Below are 24,715 nucleotides of genomic sequence, written 5' to 3'. Positions count from 1 at the left end.
TAAATATTGTATGTAATGAAACTGTTATCTTTTATAATGTGCAGTTTATGGATTTGTAAATACATGTGTAAATACTGTCACTGTGGTTTATGGAACACAATGATAAGGATGTATCTTTTTATAATGAAATAAATATATAAATTTTAAAAAATAAGTTTAAGTAACTTAAACTAAAATTACATGACACCCCTGATGAAAGCCACTGTGAGCAACAAAGCAAAGGACTCTATTTGAAGGCTTTGGTTCATGGGAGTAACTCTGAGGGCAGTTCCCCTACAAATCAGTAATATGTTGTGTATGTTACATGGGTAATATTTGCAAAGCTTCTTTCAGCATGATACAGTCATTGTGTGTGTGTGTGTGTGTGTGTGTGTGTGTGTGTGTGTGTGTGTGTGTGTGTGTGTGTGTGTGTGTGTGTGTGTGTGTGTGTGTGTTCACTGTAAACAGCACAAGGACTGATTGTATGGTTGGTCGATTGGTTAGTTTGTTCTGGCAACTAAGGCCATAATGCACCAAGTCAAAATACACAAAAACACATAAAAATATAATAGGTAACCTAAAAACAGGTAACCACAGCAAAAGATGGTAATGTATATAAAAATATAAAAGTATAAATTCAAATAAGCATATATAAATTAACGGATTGTAAAAAGCTAATAACGTTAGAAATATCATCTCTGACTGAATAAATGGTTCAGCCAGATTAATAAAATCTGTAAAATAAAATCATGCAGTGGTAAAAAGCAGACAGGGCATAAAAAAAATGAATAATGGTTAAAATAGTTTTACAGTTCTCACACATAGGTGAGTCAATCCACCTTCAGCAGAAATGTGTATGTTGAATAGCTCTGACCTATGCAGAGCTGAGCAAGAAAAACTTCATCTCTCCAGACCCTGTGTAGACTGGATTGTCACTGTATCATTCAGGCTTAACCTGATATAGTTTATTTGTTGTTGTTGTTTTGGTTTTTAGGAGCATTAGCAACTAAGGCCATATTGCTCCGAGATATGCAGTGGTCATTCCCTGACCTTTCTGCATCCTCCGTATTTGGTGGTGACGGGCTCGAACCCCGGTCTAATCAAGAAGCATGTGCTATGCACTGCTGCTCCTTCCCACCTGGCTACGGAGGTGCCTAGTTTATTTGTGGCATGCCTGTCTTGCCTGCAGTCTGTATAGGGGACTAACATGCAATGATTATCCAGGGGAGTGGCTGATCTAGCAGTGGCTGATCTAGCAGTGGCATCAGCTAATTTATTTCCCCCGATCCCAATATGGCATGGGATCTAGCAGATGTGAATGTCAAATTCCGAATCAAGGAGAGAATAAAGCACCTGTCGAGGGACAGGCCTGGATGATGGTTATACCTGACTGATAAAAGACTAACATGCTTAACGAATCACTATATATCATAAACTGTGGTAATGGCTATTTTTTAATGTTCTCAAGACCAATTTACATTGCATGCAACTCTGCAGTATACATGCTTGTTTCTTGTTGAATCTTGCTGAATACCTTTTTGTGTGGAAGGACCACAGCTGATCCCACATGACTCTGAGCCATCTGTTTAGACTGGCAAGATGTCAGAATATTGTGCTCGATGCAATGCAAAGAATTGCTGGTAGACAGCTGGTGATGTGTTAGCTTTCTCCCAAATCTTGAAGGAGAAATCATTGGAAGATGGGCATGCCAGGGTGAAAGGAGTTGCTTTGGTGACTTAACAGCATTGTCTATTGTCATGTTTAGTTCACTTAATAGCCCTTGGATTTGAATACCAAAAGGTCAGTTGGCAGTCTGATGAATGTCGTAGAGTTTCAAAAAACTGATGCCCACGTGAGGTTGTCAGGCAGGGAGTTTAATTTAAAAGCATATTCTAAGGACAACTTTTTATGTCAAAGAGACAGAGATGGTTCACGTGCTTCAACATATGAGGTGCTATCCAAATGTTCCTGAAATTTGAATGTTGTGTGGGAACTATGTCTAGTAAGGGATTAGTGGTGCTAGGTAACACTGCATGGATCCTTTGTGAATCAGTATGCCATGTGGCATTGGGCTGGATAGAGTAATTGAATATTTGTGTGCTAAAAGAAGATGAAGTTTCTAGTCGAGATTATATTCCCATCCCTATGTTTGAACATTCTCTTTGCAGCTGTCATTCTTCGGCTTTTTAGTTCTGAGCAGATTTCCTCCTCAGACACTTCGAGATGATCCCACTCTGAGATTATGCCTTTGGATGAGTTTAAGTGTCTTGTGGGATGTTATTACAATTGGTATTCTCCCAATAGACAATGTGCGGAAGAGTTGTTTAGAGCTCCAATTAGTTTTTGCTGCAATAAGGATTTCGCCAATAAGAAGCCATTTCACTGATTTGGGTGAGCCTGCTAGCCCTTCTAAACCCTTCTGGATAAAGAAGGGCAATATTTTTCCTATGGGCTTTTCATTAGCATCAGGTATCAGGAAGTGATGTATCTTTGTTCTGGGTCTTTTTGCTAAGGTAAATGTTTTGGATCATTTTTTGTATATTTTTCTGGTAGGGACCTTACTGGGGTTCCAGCAAAAGAATTTAAATTATCAGGAGTCAGTTTTTTTTTTTTTTTTTTTTTTTTTTAATTAGTTCAGTGCCCGGCCTCTGCGCCCACCATGAAGTCCAAATGGGATGCATACTACCGAAACAGCAATAAATACACTCAGAAGTGAAAAGCCAAAGTTATCCTGACACTATTCCAACACCTCCACGAGCCTAAATCCTGTCTCTCAAACCATGAGAGTAGGGGGGGGGCATCAACATGATTGACCTTCGCAAGTGAACCCACTAGCCGAGTGATCTTAGTCGAGCCATCCAGGACCACCAGTCTTGTCGAAGCTGGGGCCAAAGTGGTGTTTTGATGCTGTATCCCTCACCCGCCAGGATCCTTTCAGAATTTCCACCAGTCACAGTGCATGGCAAACTTACTGGAACCTAGGTGGTGGGCAATGGAACCCAGTGACGCTAATCTCGAGTATCAGCAGCATCAGTGAGAGGACCCCACTGATACTGCTGGTACTCCAGAGTAGGCAATCTGAGTATTTAATTAACATATATAGAAAAAAAGGTGAGAAAAAGTCGTGAGTTAAGATTGAAAGTGTCTGCAATCTTGCACAGACACAATAGTAGGGAGTATATGGTGAGAGCCTTATCAATTAATCTGGCTGTGAATAGATTATGCAAGGATCATGGGGTAGAGTTTTTTTAGCATCGTCTGTGCTTCTTAATAGGAGAGACTGTTTTTAACAGGAATGGGATATGCTTAAACAGAAGAAGTGCAAGAACATTTGCTAATGCTATAGACGCAGCATTAGGTGGGCTGGAAATATACTAACTTGAGGGGATACACAATAATAGATTAACAGTAGCTGCAAAAGGAGGTGAAAGTGATTCTTTCACTGCTTGTATTGGAAAAGCAAGGTGTTGGGGAATTCAAAAAATGTTGGAGGTCCTTGTGGAACAAGCAAATACATCAAGTGTGTTAGGGTCACTATGAATAAAAAGAGCTGCCAGATATTGTAGAGATATCAGAAACATGGAGTCACTCAGATATAGCATTAGCATCAGTAGAGATATACAATGCAAGAAGGCATGCTTATGCAGCATCAGCCAAAAAAAAAACCTTCCCATTTCACCCCTCCATTTGTTCCACATGCCCGTCCAGCTCAGCCTTAAATTTATTTAGGGTATCAACTTCCATAGCAAAAGATGGAAGTCTGTTACGCCAATCAACTACCTGCTGGCTAAAGAAAAATTTCTGCACATCTATTCTACAACTGTCTTTCCTCAATTTGAATCTGTGCCCCCTCAGGTTCTTAATCTGAGAAAGAGAAAGAATCCCATCAGCATTCAGCTTACTCAACCCTCTAAAGGCCTTATGCACATCAATCAGATCACCTCGCAGGTGCCTACTCTCTAGAGGCTGCAATTTGCAGAACTTAATCCTTTCTTGGTAAGAGCACACTTTGTTCCCCACACCAATCTTGTTGCCCTTCTTTGTACTCATTCTAGCAACTCTACATCCTTCCTAAAATGAGGCCTCCAGACCTGTACACAGTATTCTAGGTGTGGCCTGATCATTGCCTTGTATAACAGGATAATCACCTCCCTGTCCCTGCTAGCAAAATTCCTATATATATCATTGACAAGACTCCATGACCTGCCCTGGCAGCCCATCTACACTGCTCAGCAAACTTCATATTTGACTGCACAATTACCACCAGGTCTTTTTCACTTTCTACTTCCCTGAGTGTAGTAGCACACAGTTGGTACGTTTCTCTTCGGTTACTGCTACCCATATGCAGTACTTTGTATTTGTCAATGTTAAACTTCAGTTGCCACCTCTCAGACTATTTCCCCAACTTATCTAGATCCAGTTGGAGTAACATACCGTCTTTACTGTCGTTAACAACCCTGCCAACCTCTGTATCATCTGCAGACTTGGACATTAATCCTGATATACCTTCATCAATATCATTGATAAATATACAAAACAATAATGGGCCCAACACTCAACGCTGGGGAACTTCACTAATAACGTTTGTCCACGAAGAGCAGTGTCCATTGATTACCACTCTCTGTCATCTCCCACTCAAACATCCCTTTATTTATTGTAGCAACTTACACCTAATGTCATACCTCTCCAATTTGAACAGCAGTCTTCCATGTACAACAGTATCAAAAGCTTTCCTGAAATCCAACTATATGATATCAAAATTATTTTTGGCATTCATGTCCTTTGTGACCACATCATAGTATCTAATAAAATTTGTCAGACAAGACATGCCTTTAACAAACACATGTTGTGTCTTAACTATTTAAAGGGGTCTTGTCTAGATGATCCTGCAATGCTTCTTTAACTGGTGATTCCATTATTTTCCCCAGAACACAAGCATGTATACCAATGCTAGAAGTATAGAAAATAAATTTGATGAATTTGAAGTGTTAGTCAAGACGTCAAAGTTGGATACTGTTGGGATATCAGAGACGTGGTGTCACACAGATATTAGGAATGCAGAATTGGAATTTGGGGAGTACAATGTGTACAGAAAGGATAGACAGGATAGGAAGGGAGGGTTTGTTATGCTGTTAATTAAGAACAACATAAAATCAAAAGAAGTGCATCCAGTTGAATAGATGAACAGTGCACTGTTGAGTCAGTTTGGTGCAACATAAGGACTGCGAAAGCAAAAATATGAGTAGGAGTGTGTTATAGGCCTAATGACTTGAATGAGTACAATGAACAATTGTAAAGAGAAATAGAGTGGGCTAGTAAATCAGAATGTCTTATAATGGGAGATTTTAACTTTCCAGATATTGACTGGAACTTGTGGGTTGGTCACTCGCACACTAGTAAGAATTTTGTGAATTTATTGGATGATTGTTTTCTGCAGCAGCATGTTCGAGAGGCAACCAGAGAAGGTAATCCTCTTGATCTGGTTATCAGCAGTGATCACAGTGTACTGATGTGGAATTTACTTAAAGATATAATTACCATCAGAGGTAAAGGAAAGGGTATTTGCTTTGAGTAGAGTGGTCTCAGACAGTTTTTAAATTCTGTATACTGGGATCAACTGATGATGTTACCAACAGCAAGTTCTAAGTGGGAAGCATTCATGGAATTAATCGTGGAAGCTACTAAAAGTTTCATACCTATTACAAAATATTGTTCAAGGTTTAGGCCTAAATGGTTGTCAAATGAACTAATGAAACTCGTGGCAGAGAAGAAAAATGCATGGGATGCATATAAATTATCAGACGACACAGAAACCTATGGCAGATATAAGCTAGTCCGTAATCAAGTCACAAAGGAGGTTAGGCAGGCAAAGGCAGGTTACAAGAAATCTTTCGCAAAGGATGCTAAGAAAAACAGCAAGGTTTTCTTTACAATTAGTTTATATAAACTCTAATAGGAAGGGGATGAATCTGATTGGTCCACTTGATATTGACGGTTCGACTGTTGATGATCCTGCTCAGATAGAAAACAAACTGAATGAGTATTTTGCATCTATATTCACACATGAGTTATTAAGGTTTGAAAATGCCAGAAAGTTATCAAATTGTAGCAGGGTGCTTAATGATTTTGTAATAACTGAGAACGAAGTGGAGGAGAAATTGTTGAAGTTAAACATAGGAAAGGCACCTGGGGTGGATAGGGTCTATCCAGTTATATTAAAGGAGGCGGCAAAGGAAGTAAGCAAACCCTTAGCCATAATTATGAGAGCATCCTTGGACTCAGAGGAGGTCCCCACGGACTGGAGATGTGAAAATGTAACCCCAATTCACAAAGGGGGATCAAAGGGTGACATGAATAATTACAGACCAATTAGTTTAACTTGTGTTTCAGGTAAAATAATGGAGTCACTGGTTAAAGATGCATTGCAAGGATCATCTAGACAAGACTGCAGCAATAATTCAGACACAGCATGGGTTTGTTAAGGAAAAGTCTTGTCTGACAAATTTGATTGGTTATTATGATGTGGTTACAAAGGAACTGGATGCAAAAAATTATTTTGATATCATTTACTTGGATTTCAGGAAAGCTTTTGACACTGTTGCATATGGAAGACTACTGTACAAATTGGAGCAGAATGGTATTAAAGATAAATTGCTACAATGGATAAAAGGATGGTTGAGTGGGAGAAGACCCTATTGGACTCCACTAATATTATTAGTGGAGGCCCATAGGGTGCGTGTTGGGTCAGCTGTTACTTTTTATATTTATCAATGATATTGATGAAGGTATATCAGGCTTAGTGTCAAAGTTTGCAGATGATACAAAGGTTGGCAGAGTTATTAATGACAGTAATGGTAGTGTGCTACTGCAACAGGATCTAGAAAATTTGGGCAGATGGGCTGAGAAGTGGCAACTGAAGTTTAACCTTGACAAATGCAAAGTACTCATTATGGGTAGAAATAGCCCCAGAGAAATGTACCAACTGTGTGGTACTACACTTAATGTGGTAGAAAATGAAAAAGACCTGGGAGAAATTGTGCAGTTAGAGGAATTTTTTAGGGATTGTGCAGTGTGAGGAATTTTTTAGGGATTTTTTTTTTTTTTTAGGGATGTGGATGCCAGAGTCAAATTGTGGCAGATAGCTCAATGATTTTGTGATGGACGGGATCTATCCAGTTATATTAAAGAGGGGCAAAAGAGGTAATCAAACCTTTAACCATAACCATGATTATGAGTATCCCAGATTCAGGGGGGGGGGTACTTATGAACTGGAGTATCCCCAATTCACAAAGGAAAACCAAAGGGAGACGAGTAATTAGAACTGTTAGCTTGAATTCTGTTACAAGGAAAATAATTGAAACACTGGTTAAAGAAGTAATGCAGGTTCATCTTGACAGAATGCAGTTAAAGCATGAACTTATTAAGGGACAACCTTTTCTGACTAATCTGATTAGATACTATGACACAGTAACAAAGGAACCGGATGCTATTAATAATTCTATCATCATACTTAGTTTTCATAAAAGCTTTTGAAATGGTTCACATAAAAGACTGCTATATAGATTACAGCAATGTGGTATTAAGTTCAAGTTGCTGCTATGGATAAAAGAATGGATGAGTAAGAGAAGCAGAGTGGTTATCAATAGGCACTGCTCTTCTTTGACTACTGCTATTACTGGAGTTACTAAGGTTCCACTGCTGGGCCCATTGTGTTTTCTATATTTGTATATAGAACAAAATAATGGGCACATCAGGCTTAATGCCTAAGTTTTCAGATAAAATAGTAGGTTCTTGTTATAACACGGTTTGCTTTAAGCCGATTTGCTATAACACTGTTCTTATATTATAAACCAGTATCTGACTGTAATGCTGTCAAAAATTACTATAACACTCTTTTACCAGCGTACAGATTGCATTTTTGGCATATTTAACAAAAATGTTTCATCTGATGGGATCGATAGCTTGAAAATGAATAGCAAAACAGCGTTAAAACGTTTTCCACGCAGACTAGAGAAATATTCCCACGCTGAGTTAAATTTTCTTGCATGCTAATTTAATTGCAGTATAATGACTTGTTACATAGTTCTGAGATCAACAAAAAATGATTTAAGTATATTGCTTATAATATTTGCGTTATATGCATTTATTCAATGTCTAGTCATCACTCAATACAGTATTAGACATTGTGCGTAATGGACAGTTTACTCGAACATTGTATCATAATTAATGCAATCAACGCAGTTACATATTCAAAGAGTTAATAATGGCCAATTATAATGAAAAAGCAACAAGTCTGGATACATATGTTACCTTATGGGAATGCAGTGCTCGCTCAGTGCGGATTCACTTAGCGCTCTGTTTTTCTGGAACAAATTATAAGCGTTAAGCGAGGGTCACCTGTACAAAGGTGGGAAAGTTGATCACAATAATCAGGGCACACTACTGCATTAAGATCTGGGCAAATTAGGCAGATAAAATGAGAAGTGAAATTTAATTTTGACAGATACAAGTTACTTTGTTTGGGGAGCAGTAATTCCAGATTAATGTACCGGCTGTGTGATACCACACTCAGGGCAGTGGAGAATGAAAAAGACAGAGGTAATTGTGCATCAGATGTGAAGTTTTCTGAGCAAAGTAAAACAGCTTCCAGAATAGCTGATGGAATTTTGTAAATGACAGGAATTTTGCCAGCAGGGTTAAGGAAGCAATTACCCCTTTACAGTTTGGCCACATCTTGAATTATAACATACAGTTCTGGAGGCATCATTTTAGGAAGGATGTGAATCTGCTGGAATGGGTACAGAGAAGAGCAACAAGACCGGTGAAAGGAGCAAAAAGATGTTCTTACCAGGAAAGAGCTTCAGTTTTTCAAAGTGCGGCATCTTCAGATTAGGCACTTGCAAGATCTGAGTGAGATGTTTAATGTTTTGAATGGATTGAGCAAGCTCAGTGCTGATGGAATTCTTCCTCTTGCTCAGACTACACACATTAAGGCCCATAAATTCAAACGGAGGAAGGATGGTTGTAGGTGAAAAATCTGCCTTTAGCCAGAGGAGGGTGGTTGATTGTTGGAACAAACTCCCATCTGGTACTGCGGAAGTGGGTAGTTTGAATAAATTCTAGAAAGAATGGGGTAAACTGTTAGAGAGGATGGTCAGGTGAAATAGAAATAGAAAGTGTTGGCTTTTTTTTTTTTTTTTTTTTTTCCTGATGCTGTATAAGCTTGCTTACTAATATCATTTGTCACCACTAACAACAATAAGTATGGATATGTCCACATTTATCAAATTCAGGTGTAACTTCATTTATAATGTCTCAGAGATTAATAATTTTGTGATATAATAATGTATGTCCCTTAAGACTATCAAATCCAAATAAATGTATGTAAGTAATTGGATAATGGGAAAGTTTTGGGACGATTACAATTAGTTTTGGGACAATTACAATTAGTTTTGGAACAAACTTTGGAGACAAGCTGATTGGCCTCTGTTCCTGCTTCATTTCATATCAAGGTTCACTTAATTTAACTCTGAAATGAAAAATCACAAGGAGTGCATTAAAAACAGCAAAAAAATGCTATAAAAAAGTTTAGTTTATTGGATGACAGTCTGTTGGGAAGCCTGTACAGGCTTCCTCAATTTGGTATGCAAGAGCTCCCAGGCAATGCAATTGTGCACACATCTGATCTTGGCAGCAAGATCTCCTTAGTAAAATCCTTACTATTTCAAGACATTCTATTTTGTGTAATTTTAACACAAGTGCTTTATAATAGTAAGGATTTTAATAAGGATTAACACAGTTCTGAAGTCAGTACCAAATTGTTACCCAAACAGAGGTGCTGATCTTTATTGTGTTTAGCCTTTAAAGTCATTTTATTGTGAAAAGTTTATTTGGGTAAAAAAAAAACAAAAAAGACATGATGCATTGTATTCTCACCTAGTTTCATATCTGGATGAACATGAGTTTTGTTTTCTAGAGAAATGAATACTGTTTCTGTACGAGAAGATTTATAAACTGTTATTCTGAGCCTCATTTTAGCAACCTTATTGATTGCATCTTGTAACTAAACCTCCAAGTCTGCGAGCAGAAGTTCAGTTGTTCTTCATCTGTATTTTTTTGCAAATGAACATTCAGCACATATGATGTCGTTGACTCCATGTAATGCAATATCCGTTTCTGTATTTCTTTCTATTCACTACACATGATTAATGCTTATTTGTTTTCTTTTGACAATAGAGAGCTATTAAATGCTCAATTATTCCTATATTCTATTATGTTATGAGATGCAACAGGGATTACCTTTATTTTCTGTTATAGGATGGCTTCTTTCAACCAATTCTCCTAGTCCACAACACATTAACGATTAATTTGTAACAAGAATATAATTATAAGATTAATTAAACGTCTTCCCCACTGTCAGAACAGTAGCAGGACAGCCCCATGGTATCAATATTGGAAGCCCAACTCAACCCAGGGCTCCAACCACCACCCCCCTTGCCAGTAAGGAAAACATCACATCCAACGTCATTAAAACTAAATTTAAAATTGTTTTAATGATGTTGGATGTGATGATAAAATTAATTTTAATTAATTAAATTAAAATTAATGTAAAAAAGCTTAACTGCATATAGAGCAATATTTTCTTCATTCCTTAAGTTGGACTAAGGCTTTTCAAAAGATGAAGTTAACCAAAAAACTAACACCAAAAAAGTTAACCAGAAAAATTTGTCTTATGTAGTATTTTTTTTGTTCTTCACACATGTGCATAAATGACCAATCACCAGATAGTAGGAATGGTCTACAAATATTAATTAAATTTATACATAACTTCATCTCAAGGGTTTCCGCAATAAGTAATTTATAGTAATTGTGTTGGATTTTTATTATTTTTGCTTCATTAAAACTGAATACATGTTGTTCATTTATTACATGAAATGACAGTTCCAATGCATTGGATTGACCCACTCCGAACTGAAGCTTCATGTTGTTTTGCTTGAATCTGAACCACCCACACATGGTAGAACCTACATAAACCACATCACAGTTTTTACATGCGATGCTGTACACAACATCATGTTGTAATTGAAAGATGGTGTTTAAAGGTCGATTTCTAAAAAACGTATATAATTTTAGAAATGAACATATTCATAGGTTTGGCTATAATTTTCATGTCAGTGCCTTTGCACATTTGATTAAGTTTGTTATACCATTGCGTGACAAAGTATGTGTGTTGTTATTTGGTTTTTAGGAGCATTAGCAACTAAGGCCATATTGCTCCGGGGATATGCAGTGGTCATTCCATGACCTTTCCGCATCCTCCGTATTTGGTGGTCATGGGCTAGAACCCCGGTCTAATCAAGAAGCGTGTGCTATGCACTGCTGCTCCTGCCCCCCTGGCTATGGAGGCGCCCATAAGTTATGGTTATGTGTTTCGTAGATTTTATTTTTTCCATGCTAAAGTTTCAACTTTGTTTTTAATGGTTAAAGGGTAACCCCTGTTTATAAATCTCTTTGTTAGCTTATTTATTTCTGTCATTAATAACATTTGGGAGGAAGAATATTTAAATGCATTAATAAATTGATTCAACTTGACTGATTTTTTATACGAATAGGGGTGGTAACTATGGAAATATAAAAGCATTCCTTTATTAGTGGGTTTTCTGTATATACTAAAATTTAATTTATGATCTAATCTATGTATGGTAAAATTTAAGAAATTAATGGACTGTGTTTCTGCTTCTATTTCCAATGTAAATTTAAATCTTGAATGGATATTATTAAAAACACGTAGTACATTATTTATGGTCAAATGATCTGTAATAATCAAAATGTCATATAGATATCTTCCATGATATGTGGCAAGAATGGGTTAAGATGCAAATTCTCTAAACGTGAATAAATAAGGTACTCTACTGATGAGAGTAGATTCAGTCTCAGCAGAGATTATGGACGTCAGCTAATCTGGCAAGAGGTTGGCACACTGTGTCACCCCCGCGAACATCACTGAAAGGGATTGATATGGCAGTCGAGGTGTTCTCGTCTGGGGAGGCATTATCTTGGATGGACGTACACAACTCCAGATACTGGAAGGCAGAACTGTAACCGGTGCACGCTACTGTAGTGAGGTAATCCTTCCCCAAGTGCATCTGTTCCGAGATGCCATTGGCTCCGAGTTCGTGTTTATGGATGATAACGCCACACTCCATCACACTGCTACTGTTGATATGCTTTTGGAAAGTAAGGACATTGTTCGTATAGATTGGCCTGCCTGATCCTCCGATCTAAATCCCATCTAACACATATGGAACGCTCTGGAGAAATGCCTAGCGGCACATCCACACCCACCAGAAATGTTTACTAGCTGAAGATGGTGCTGACAGAGGAATGGATGATGTTACCACAAGAACTTATCAAAAACATTGTTCTAAGTATGGACAGGTAGTGTAAAGCCTGCATCGACATTAGGGGTGGCTATATCTCCTACTGAGGACCACCTCTTTCCTTTGTTCCATCTTTGGCAGTGATTCATCTGTCTCATGGCAGCCAGTGCTATGTTGTCATTTTTGAATAAAGTCCCTCTGTACCATTTTGTTTCCACTGTTGTGTCAGTGTTGTTTCCTTCATCATTTCTGTACCTCACAAGGTTCCTTTGGTATGCTTCCTATGAGAAGCTAAAGGTGAAAACCTGACTGGTCCTTAAATTTTGCACACCAGTGTACTACTACTAAGTTCTGAGCATAACTCTCAGCGATCACTGAGAAAGTATTATGATACTGCAGCCAGAGACTAATATCATCTCACGCTGATGCTCTGGTTTAAATAGTCAGTGTGAGAATTTCTCCAACAGGATCCTTCATCTATGCTGACTCTGAGGCTTATACTTGTGCCTAGCATGTTTTGCTGCTAACCTTTCCTCAGAGGGATACAATGTGTGCTGATGCTTGGGTTTTTCTTCTGTCCTGGTGTGGGATCTTCCAGCCTACTGCTCGACTGTAAACCCTTCCTTTTTGAGAGGTAGGATTTCATTTGACAATGGAGATCCTTATGCTCCACCATGAGTGTGGGATATTCCAGATGCTTAGGCTTTCTTCACTGAGCCAGGTGTGCAATCCTTCTGCTGGTGGAATTACCTCTCTTCAACATTTTCCCCACCCTTACAGAGGGAAAACTTGACCTCTCACTCTTATCTTTCTCTTTTTTCTCTTTTTCTACATCTCCCACACTTCTAGATTTGTCTTGGACCTACAAGGCAAATCTATAAATGTGATCTTCCAATGATCCCCCCCCTCTTTAATTTGCTCTATTACCCACCCTCTCACACTTCTTTCATTTTTCCCCTTTTTTGGCATTAGTATTGCAGAGGGTCCACCCTACGTGCGTGGTAAACACAATTTTGATATGCTTTTGGAAAGTAAGGACATTGTTCGTATGGACTGGCCTGCCTGTTTCCCCCCCGATCTAAATCCCATCGAACACATATGGAACACTCTGGAGAGATGCCTAGCAGCACATCCCCACCCACCAGAAATGTTCACCAGCTGAAGATGGCACTGACAGAGGAATGACCTATTACATCATGGCTAAGGACAGGTACTTAGCAGCTCTTACTGTGATTGCTATACCTGGTAGCGGAGTGGTCACTCATACAACATACCTACATAAAATACTACACACCCTCACTACACAGATTAATTGTCTCTCTTTGAACCACTGCAAGAGTTATTATTTGGAGGTGAATAAAACTTTCTGTTTCGCCTTAATTCAGTACTTGACACATTACTCATTTGGACTAGATGGCTCTTTGTTCTCGTATAAAGAATGACTCTTAGGGCAGAAACACACTATTATCACGTCACGTGAATCTCGTCATGTCCCTGTCACAGAGTAGTACTCTGTGGTTCATGTTTAGTGTAAACTGCAAAGTCAGTTGGAGAAGAAACTGTAATGTAGGGTGGCCAGATTAAATATTTGATTTCAAGGTACTCATGCTTATGTTTGGGGTATTCATTCCTAGTTTAGGGGTATTCGCATTATATCTTAAGAAAACCGAACAATTTTAATAACAACCATTTTATTTCTATATTTTGTTGATTTTTACAAGGTGGTGGAATTCAAAATTAGTCAAATTTTACTAATTATATCTTAAGAAAACCGAACAATTTTAATAACAACCATTTTATTTCTATATTTTGTTGATTTTTACAAGGTCGTGGAATTCAAAATTAGTCAAATTTTAATAAAAATTAACCGAATTATAGCCTGTGCTTTTATTCGTTTAATTCAGAAAATTTTATTGCAAAAGTTATAAACACTAAAGGAAACTTTTATAAATAATAACATCAAATGTTTTACATAATTGTTTACAATATATATTCAATAAACCTGATTTATTTTATCAAAAAGAAAATATTTACCTAGCAATACTTTTCATTTGAGCGAATTTTCTTTAACAGTTTTTCATTTCTTAGTGCACATGAATAAAATTCTTTGCATGACATTTTGGGATTGGTTTTCTGCAACAGTTCTCCTTCAACTAAATACTTGCTCACGCATTAGTAAGTGAGGAAAAGGAAACACAACATTAATATTTTTTTCTGTATTACGTACTTCGTACGCATTTAAAATTTTTATCCAGACATCTGTGGTATTTTTGAGGTCTTTTGTCTCAATATTTCTACGGAATGATTTCAACAGAACACATTCTTCATACAGAAGATCGATATTGATATTGGGAATTTTAAACAAAAAAAGTTTGTTGCCCGAGCCTTAAACCATTATAACGAAATAAAAAAGAATTCAAGTAGAATGTAAACGGTTACAAAGTAAGCATAATATAAATATTCTACGACCCTCTTTGTAAATAGGATAGAATGTCGTATTTGAGTCTTTAAGGGTGCATTTCAACAACAACTTTATCGTCCGTTAATTCTTTCTTCCTAAATAATCATCTCAACAGGTTGTTTTATGATTTCTGCTTTTTTCAAATTCCCCATTTGAAATGTTAAAAAAGGGGTATCTTGGAAATTTTATTATACTTCCAAAAGGGGTACGTCTGGCAACCTGTAATGTTATATACGTGTCATTCTCTTTGAAGAAAGCTGAAGCGAAATGAATTGCCACAGTTCATCCTCCTCTTCAGATTTTGAAGAAGATTTAGAAAATGCATGTGCTTCTCTTATAGATGAGGAAAAAAAAGAGTACGCAATGGATACACGACATCAACTGGAAGAGAACAGAAAAAGGCGAATTCCATCATTTACTGCAGGACTTGAAGAAGATGAAAATCATTTTAGGCAGATGAATAAAGAAGAATTTAATTTCCTATACCATACATTCTAATTAAGGATGACATTCAAGGGCGAAATAGAGCAATTTCAAAATTCAATCAGCACTAAAGAAAAATTAGTTATACGTTAAAGGAAAGTTGAAACACTGCAAGTTTAATTCTGAATAAGGACTTATTCTGTCAAAATACGAAACAAAACTTTTTAATGAAATTTAATAACAACAAAAACTACTTCTCAACCCTAAAAATCAAACTTGTAAGAGATTGTTATGAGTTGTGCAAATTGAAATGATTGACTTGTTCGTCCTCTCAGTTTGTAATTCTGTTGGTCTATTTTCCTCCTTTGGCCATTTTTGAGTGTCCTGTGACTGGACATATGCAGTGAGTATGCCGAGTAGCTGGTCGAAGTGGAGGGTGCTTCGGAATAGGCACAGGAGCAACGTCCTTGATGTTGTTGTTATTTGTTTTTGGATTTTTGCGCTGAAAACAAAATATTTACTTCTAATTTAATTTTCTATTAGCATTTCCTCTTGTCATGCCTAACAAAATTTCTGTTCAAACAGAAAAATCTGAGATCCTGACAATGTCATTTGGCCTTGAAGCCTGATGTGTTATCTTGTGAATACAGCCAATTAGAACACTGCGTCTCCGAGCAATAAACTACTGGTAAATATAGTTCCCCTACATTTGACATTAGATATGTATATGAGTGAAGTCTCGTGAAGTGATAATATTGTGGTTCCGCCCTTATACTCTATTACCCATTTCTTTCATTTTTCCCTTTTTTTTTTTGGGCCAGCCCACTTTTTTGGCATTAGTATTGCACAGGTGAGCAGAGGGTCCACCCTGTGCATGTGGTAAACACAATAATAATGACCTATTACATCATGGCTAAGGACAGGTACTTAGCAGTTCTTACTGTGATTGCTACTACTTGGTAGCTGAGAGGCCACTCATACAACATACCTACATAAAATACCACACACCCTCACAACACAGATTAATTGGCTCTCTTTGAACCACTGAAAGAGTTATTATTTGGAGGTGAACAAAACTTTGTTTAGCCTTAATTCAGTACTTGACACAGTACTCATTTGGGCTAGATAAATAAAATAAATAAATAAATATAGATGGCTCTTTGTTCTCGTATAAAGAATGACTGTTACCAATGCACCAAGGAAAAATGTGACTTTAAGCAATTTTTCAGAATAGTAATTTGTCATTTCCACCAAAAGGAATTCTCGATCTCAGTCACAGCAGACAACTTGGGGGAGGGGGTAGCCACATTTTCTAAAAATGTTTAGAAGCAGAATGAACTACTGAAATGTTTAGAAGCAGAATGAACCACACTTTGTCTACAGATTGAATGCATGTTACAGGAAGTACCAGTATCCATTGTTTCTGGTACTTCCTGTAACATGTATCTACAGATTGAACACATGTTACAGGAAGTACCAGAAACAATGGATAGTAAGTTTGGACTTAATGCAGTTTGATTTTTGATTATACATGAAATGCTATCATTATAATTTTTAACCATTTGGGGCTAAGATAAAGGTTTCTCCTTTTGGTTTATATTGGCCATTGTTTACTCCTTTCAGGTCTAGGTAAGTGAATTTCTTCTCCTAGGTTACTAATCCCAACACAAGGAGGCAGGAGCAGACAAAATGACCACATAAATAGATGACGCTAAACAAATAAATAAGTTGCTTTCCTTCTGGCTTCTTCTTACAGGTTGCAAGGTGAAAGCCTATTTTTAATGCAGTGAACTTATGAAAAATTGCATTTAAAACTAAAAACTAACTATCCAATGGCACAAAGGATGATAACTTTGCCATGACCCTGGCATCAAAGGCACTCTCACTGGTTGGTGGAAGCGAAAAAAAAATAGCATAAAGCTTAGGGAGTAATTTATAACAGAGAAGTGGAACTAATGAATTAAAGAATAAATTGGCTGTCTGGGTGGCTGAAGTGGAGAGCTTGGTAAAGTTAAAAGCAGAATTGCATGTTCACATTGATCAAGTAATGGGAAAAGTATTAAATTAAAAATTGCTGATTTCATTTCATCATTATTTTTTAGGCAAATGAAGAAAAGTCTTCCTCCTGGCTTTATTCAGCCATTCTACAATAAATATTAAACATATCTTCACACTCTTCATACTTGAAAATTTATTCATAAACTCGAGATTTCAGGATTCTCAGGAATAATAAAAAAAAAAAAAAAACTGTTGCTTTCATCTAGAACAATAACTATCTCCCACCCCCGAATACTTTTTAAAATGCTATATGACATGTGTTGGAAGGTGGTTTTTCCCCCCCCCCCCCAACAAAATTTTAAGCTTTATGGAAATGTATTTATAACTATATCTTTTAATAAATTTCTAACCAAAAAATAGCACTTACTCCACTGAGAGACTATTCGGCCTTGGGAAGTAATATCCCACTGATACACAGCTTGGACTTTGTCTGACAACTCAGGATTACTTCTCAGTTTACCAGCCATAAAAGAAAATATAGCATCACTCTTAATCCCAGATACTGCCTACAAATATTAAGAAAACCAGTTACAATGTGTTTAGATGAATATGACTTAAAAGTGAAAGAAACTCATCATTACTTTTTTCTGTTCTTACTTGTAAGTTCTTTTTAAACAAATATAATGGTATTATATAATAACAAAATTGTTGCTGTTTTGATTATCCAAGTCACTTCAAGCTTGGATTGTCAAAACAGCAACATTTTAGTATTAAAAAAATAAGTATAAAATTTTAACCTGGAACAGTAAGTACCTAACATTACCGCAGACAGCACTAAGTTTGTTCGACTTTTTCAGGAAAACAGTACGAAGATATTTAATATGGTCTAAAAAGGTAAGTATATTAAAAAGAGTTAGACCAAGAAGTTGGATACTGGGTATCTGGTTGTTTTAAACCCTTATTTCAGGATACATCTTACATCTTCTAAGAAGTGTATTGTATAGGCAACTCCTCTATAACACAGTACTTCTACAACACAACCTGAGAGGTGCTGCTCAAAAATATCAAAAGTGCATTAATTGGTTCAATATTATTGGCAGCAATTTTCTGCAGCTTCCTAAATAGAAAAAAGCTTTTGTTACCTCACATTCAGATAACCAACAGTTTGCTAAATGCAAATTTACAACACAGAAGTGGAACATCAATTATAACAGTTTTCTTTGAGATCCATTAAAAATATAAAATAAATAAAAAAATAAACCTCATTGCAACCTTTTTTGGCACAAAATTAATAAAATGTCAAATTAATACTATGACAATAGTATTTTTATTACAGAATACTTAAGTTATTATGCATTAAAGTAAGTGGAGAAAGGTGCATTCAGTATAATGTGTGCTCAATTATATAAATTGCCACTGTACAATTAATGAAATTAAAGTTAAATTATTGTATAAAATGGATTCTTGATATGAATACTAGGTGCGGTAATAAAGTTCCTGGACTGGTGAATCAAAAACAACACAAAATAAAGGAGCTCAAAAACGGTATTATTTTTATCCAAAGTAATCACCACCTGACAGAATGCATGTATTACACCATTCTAAAAGTTTCTGAAAAGTCAGAAAAAGCATCCAAAGATGATATTCAGTTTGGTAGTTATGTTTTTCTTTGTCCTCAGCATCCTGAAATCACCTTCCTTTGCAAAAATAAAACTTATTCAACAAATTTCTTCCTCTTTCCCAGAGGAAGAGGTTTGTTTGTTATTTGGTTTTTAGGAGCATTAGCAACTAAGGCCATATTGCTCCGGGATATGCGGTCGTCATTCCCTGAATTTTCTGTATCCTCTGTATTTGGTGGTCACGGGCTCGAACCCCGGTCTAATCAAGAAGAGTGTGCTACACACTGCTGCTCCTTCCCACCTGGCTACGGAGGCGTCTCCAGAGGAAGAGGCCTGCTGATGCTAGACCAAGAGAGAAAGTAAGATGGTCAATCATCACAATGCCATGATTCATTAGAAATGTCTTTACAAGTGCAGAATGGGCAGAGGCATTGTTGTGCAACAAGAACCAGCTGCATTTTTCTTGAAACTTTGAAAACCTTGAAACCAGGGAAATGAGACTGAATAATCTTTGAAGCATCCATATGCAGAATGCAGAAATGACTCTCTTCCCTTTAAGTACAAATTTCTTAAGATTCCCACCTGGTTGTGTGTCAAAAAACACGATCAGCATTGTCTTGATCCTGAACTCCAGTAAACAAAAGTTTTTGGGCCTTGGTGATAATTTAAGTTCACTGCATGCCCTGACACTTTGTCTCTGTATCATACTGGAGCATTCAACACTCATCTCCAGCACTCGGGGAAATTAGGATTGTCTTGAAAAGTCTAGATGAAATCTTTGCATTATGACAATCCATTGCTTTTGCTCATCAACGTGGGTGTATAGCACAAATTTTGCAGACCTTGACTTTCCCTAATTCTTCATGCAGAATTTGATGAATCATTTCCTTATTCACATTCAACTCATCAGCCATTATTCTAAGGGTCAAACAATGATCTCTTGCCACAATTTCCCAAAATTTTGCAACTCTGTCCTCATTTCAAGAGATTGATGGATACCCACTTCTTAGGTCATTGTGAACATTCTTGCAAACATCTCTGAACTTGTTATACCATTCAAACACACTGGCACAACTTAATGTTTCGTTTCATCACCAAAAAGGTTTTTAACATTTAATGTTTCTGCTGCAGATTTTCTCAGGTTAAAGTAAAATTTGATGCTTGTTGTTCGACTGCAAAACCATGACACAGAACATTAATACTACTAATGAAACTGGTTGTTACTTTCCTGGTAGTCAGCCTACTGAGCAATCTCTGTACCACCATCTGTTAGAGGAAGTTTGAACTACAACATAGCACCTGTTTATTTTCAAATTCATCAAACATGATAACAACAGCAGTCTGAGAACTTGACTATCATACCTTATATAATTATTACTGATTTAAAATGGTTTCTTGTCATTTGTTATCATTATGTATCGGTTAATTAATTTATTTATTTGCAAAATGTATTAATATATGCAAGTGCATAGATTTGAATTTTCACTTGCCTAACATTTTTCAAAATGTGAGTAGTAGTTTTCTGTTTACATTTTATAACTGACTTTTAAAATTTTTATTTTCAGCAGAATTAGTAAAAATTAAAATTCAAAATAATAGGGAACAAAATACATCTTTAAATTTTTAATTTTTCATTAAATAAAAAAAAAAATTCACAATGTACATACTAATCCATTATTGAAAGACCAAGCATTCATGAAATTTAAACAGAAAAAAAAAAAAAAAAAAAAAAAGAAAGAAAGAAAGGAAAAGAATGAAAACACTTTTTCCAAAAATAAAAGTGGTCACTTTTGCTAAAATCAGAATTAGACCACTGCTGAAATAAGACAATAATCCTTTCGGCTAAACAATTTAATTCAGCAACATGTTTTTTTTTTTAGATACATCTATATCAGTGCTACAATTTTTCATTTTATAATCAATTAATGAATAAACTGAATGTTACAATGAACAAAGTTGTTGTTGTTGTTGTTTGAAGAATATTTGGTGCAGCAGTAGCCTAGGCCCTGTTGTTCCTAACAAATGATGCAGATATAATTTCATTAAGTGTGAGAGGAATAAATTCTATTACACAGATGTATTATTTTTTAGAAGCACGAGAACTTTTGTCATGAGCTGCCCCTTCTCCTATTAGCTGTGCTAAGGTCATGGAGGTCCAACCTATTTCAGCTGAGATTAAAGATGGTTTTCTGGACTGTTTGATAAAAGGAACATTCTATGTTCAAGCACTTGACAGTAAGTTGGGTGTCACAGTAGGGACACTACAGAGGAACAGTTTTTTCCTAAATGCAGATGCATTAAATGAGTGTGCCCGATGTGTATTCTTACAAGGACAATTTCATAACATTTGTTCATTCAGTTACTTGACTTCCAAGCCTTTAGGTCAGATTTGATTAGAAACAGTTTATTATTCAGATAGTTCTGACAAGTGCACAACCACTGCTGTTTATATGCTCGTTTTTATGGCAGATCTGTAGTCAACATATAGGATGAGTTATATAAGATTGTTGGATTTTTTGCCAGTGAATCACCTTCATTGCTTGAGGATGCCCATATATCCTGAAAACTAGTAAAAGACTATGTTGTGTGCTTATTATCCGAGTTCTGTTAATTGGATTTGAATTTTGTGTAGGAATGGATGACTAAGACTGCATTTGGGCAAAGTATTGCAGTGCCTACACGAATATCCATTTTAGAACTATCCACGTATATCTGGTCATTATGAGGACAGAGTAGACAGTGCATCTGTAGAGGTAAGTAGGCAAAAACTTGTTTTTCAAAAATAGTTATCACAACATATAAGGCATATCTGCAATGGAGGTGTTGTTATACTGTGCTCACTGTAAACTTGACTTGGGTTCAGTTCCCAGGAGCAGATCGGGCTAGCCAGGTAGCCAGGTGGGTAAAGTGTCTGCTTGGCAACCCAAAGGTTGCGGGTTCGAATCCCGCCTTGGGCTTGGATCAGAGTAAAATGCAAAAACTTTGGGAGGTGCATTATGGCCACAGAAGCTGATGCGCCAACAACTAACAAAAAAAAAAAAAAAAAAAAGTTCCCAGGATTGTATTATATCCTTCAATTGTATGCCGGCTGGTTTATTTATTCTAGGTTGGTTTTTGTATAGACAATTCCACTGAGGATAGAAAAGATATTACTACACTGGATGATTTTGATGGCTTTGGATTTTTGCAGCATAGTTTACCAATGGCATTTCTCCATGGAGGTGAAGCTGAGGTTCATTGTGCTTGTGTGTATAAACTTTGTATTGCTATTCCATAAACTCCCAGACCAATATGTAAAGAATTATGATGAACTGGATCACGCCATTTCAGAGAATGGCATTTTGGTTTCCCAGAGCTATCTACCACGGCAACGTAATCTAGTTTAGATTTAATCAGGGCTCAGCATAAAGGTAGTAGGATGAAACAGTAAGTACCTAACATTACTGCAGACAGCACTAAGTTTGTTCGACTTTTTCAGGAAAACCGTACGAAGATATTTAATATGGTCTAAAAAGGTAAGTATATTAAAAAGAGTTAGACCAAGAAGTTGGATACTGGGTATCTGGTTGTTTTAAACCCTTATTTCAGGATACATCTTACATCTTCTAAGAAGTGTATTGTATAGGCAACTCCTGTATAACACGGTACTTCTACAACACGGTTTCGCTCTAACATGATTGATAAGTTGCAGCAATCCTCGCACAACTCAGTACTTAGATAATATGGTTCAAGAATTTCGGTAAACCTCGCATAACAGGATATTTCTGAGCTTTTGTGCAGGGGAAACCCTGCTATTACGTTGGATGTAATTTTTCAACATTTCCACTCTTTTTGAATCCCCGCTGTTGACTCACGAGTCAAAAAAAAAATTGAGAAATCCCTGTATTTTATTTTGTTGGGAAATCTCCATGTTACATTCTGTGCTATTGAACTTGTAGAAAAATCTAGATTTCAAAGTTTTATTACTATTGAATAGCAACACCAGGCCATCCAAAAGATTTAAGTCATTTAACATTGAAGTTTTGTTCTACCACCACAGTTGTATTAGGTTAATACTTCTTTCATTTAGCCATTAGATCAAGGCATTATATCCACCTTTAAAACTCATTCCATCAGAAAATCATTATAATGGATTTTGAAAAAAATTTATTCCAAATCTATTGAAGTAATAGAGGCATTGAAACATTTCTCAATTGTGGACTGTATCAGAATCATATCTTTATCACTGAAAGAAGTAAAACTTTCAACGTTAAATGAGTGTGGAAAAATGTATGGACAGAGTCAGTTCATTCAGGAAATATGATCGAACTGGCAGAAAACGGAATCAGTGCGATAGTTGAACTTGCTACGTCGGTAGAGAGGGAAGGTTTTTGATGATATGACTACTGAAGCCCTCGTGAGTAGCACAGTTGATAGAATCACTTTCCTCCCCACACTGGTGGAAAAGACCTGAGTTCAAATCCCGTCGATGATGGGAGGAATTTTTATGGGTCTTTTTAAAATGTGGCTGAGTTAGTCGGGCTCAGGTTTTTTTCTCCCGGAAACTCGTGTTTTTCGTCGAGCAAAACAGAAAATTGACCTCAGGACACACACACAATTTAAGACAATATACACAGAGTAACATGGCCGTAACATAGTATCACTTACCAATAATTTTAACCAGGGTGATTGATGTAATGTTCAGGGAAAGAAATGAAATAGCAATACTTTATGGAGATAATTTCGGGAAGAATCACTTATGCTCCTAAAAAAATTTTTAAAAAGATGATTACTGAAGACGTTCAAGAATTACTGATAGAAAAAGAGGCTAGCAAAGCTGATTTGGTGGAAATGGCATTGGAGGTAAAACCAAATCAATTCAGAGGAGGGTAGAGCAGATGAAAATTCTAAACTTCCAAATTTTACACTAAAAAGCATACAAGATGACAAAGTTAGCTGGGCAATTAGAATCTTATTTTTTGAATGCAGGTTCTTGAATGAAAGGAGCCCAAATTTCAAAAATGCTTAGTTCCATACGATGAAATTCACAAAGATTTATCAAGCAAAAGCAAACAAACCCAGATTACAGATTTTTTTAAAGAGAGCAGAATATACACAAAATCTAGAATGGTGATTTTTGCTAGTTTTGTTAACATTTTATTAAAGAAATAGTGCATTTTTGTTGGCTTTTGGAACACAACCCCCCCCCCCCCTTTTTGTACTTTTTCTTAGTCCCATATAACATAGTTTCGCACAAGATGGCATTTTATAGGAACCCAACTACCATGTTATACAAGGGTTATCTGTAGTTGTTTTTTGTACTTGCTGTTCTTGGTCAAATGTTATTCTTTTTTACTTACTTTGCCCTGAAGTAGTCTCTTAATTATACACATGCACTATGAGTGATAGAAGATGGTAAGATCATCTGCATACAGATCCATTTCCACTATGGTATGTGTTTGTAACAGAACTTATTCTAATGGCAAACAGAGTGCACTGAGGACTGAGCCCCGTGGGACTCGCTCTTCTTATTTGAATATTTGTAAATACATATTTTGGTATTTGACTTGAAAGGTTCTGCAGTTTAAGAAGTTTTGGTTTAGGAGTGGAAGATGCCCTCTCAAACCATAGTCTTGAAGAGCTTTCAATGTTCCATATCTCCAGGTTGCATTATTTTATTTCCCTATATCAAGGCATGTCATTAGATATTTATTGCAAAGCAGAGCACTGTGAATATTAGCTTCTGCTTTTATCAAGAGGTGAAGAGGATCTGGTTTTTCTAAATCCATATCAATGAATGAATAACAAGTTTTGTGTATCCAAAAACCAAGATAGTAGTCTACTATCTTGGTTTATGGATAATACTGCTAATTATT

At 36.5% G+C, this 24,715-nt stretch overlaps 1 protein-coding gene across 1 annotated transcript in view; it reads right to left on the bottom strand.

Annotated features, from left to right (window-relative positions):
* Positions 1-24,715, bottom strand: part of Mfe2 (peroxisomal Multifunctional enzyme type 2) — a 741,845-nt gene that overhangs the window by 269,593 nt on the left and 447,537 nt on the right. The window contains exon 20 of the mRNA XM_090372984.1: positions 17,669-17,807. Within this exon, the coding sequence (XP_090229110.1) occupies positions 17,669-17,807 (139 nt within the window). The remainder of the gene's footprint in view (positions 1-17,668; positions 17,808-24,715) is intronic.

The sequence above is a fragment of the Mastigoproctus giganteus genome, chromosome 4 (assembly GCF_048544385.1).
Source record: "Mastigoproctus giganteus isolate SK-2022 chromosome 4, ASM4854438v1, whole genome shotgun sequence".
In the NCBI taxonomy this organism is placed as follows: Eukaryota; Metazoa; Arthropoda; class Arachnida; order Uropygi; family Thelyphonidae; genus Mastigoproctus; species Mastigoproctus giganteus.
Note: the sequence above shows the minus strand (reverse complement) of the source record. Positions and strands in the feature narration are given on the sequence as shown.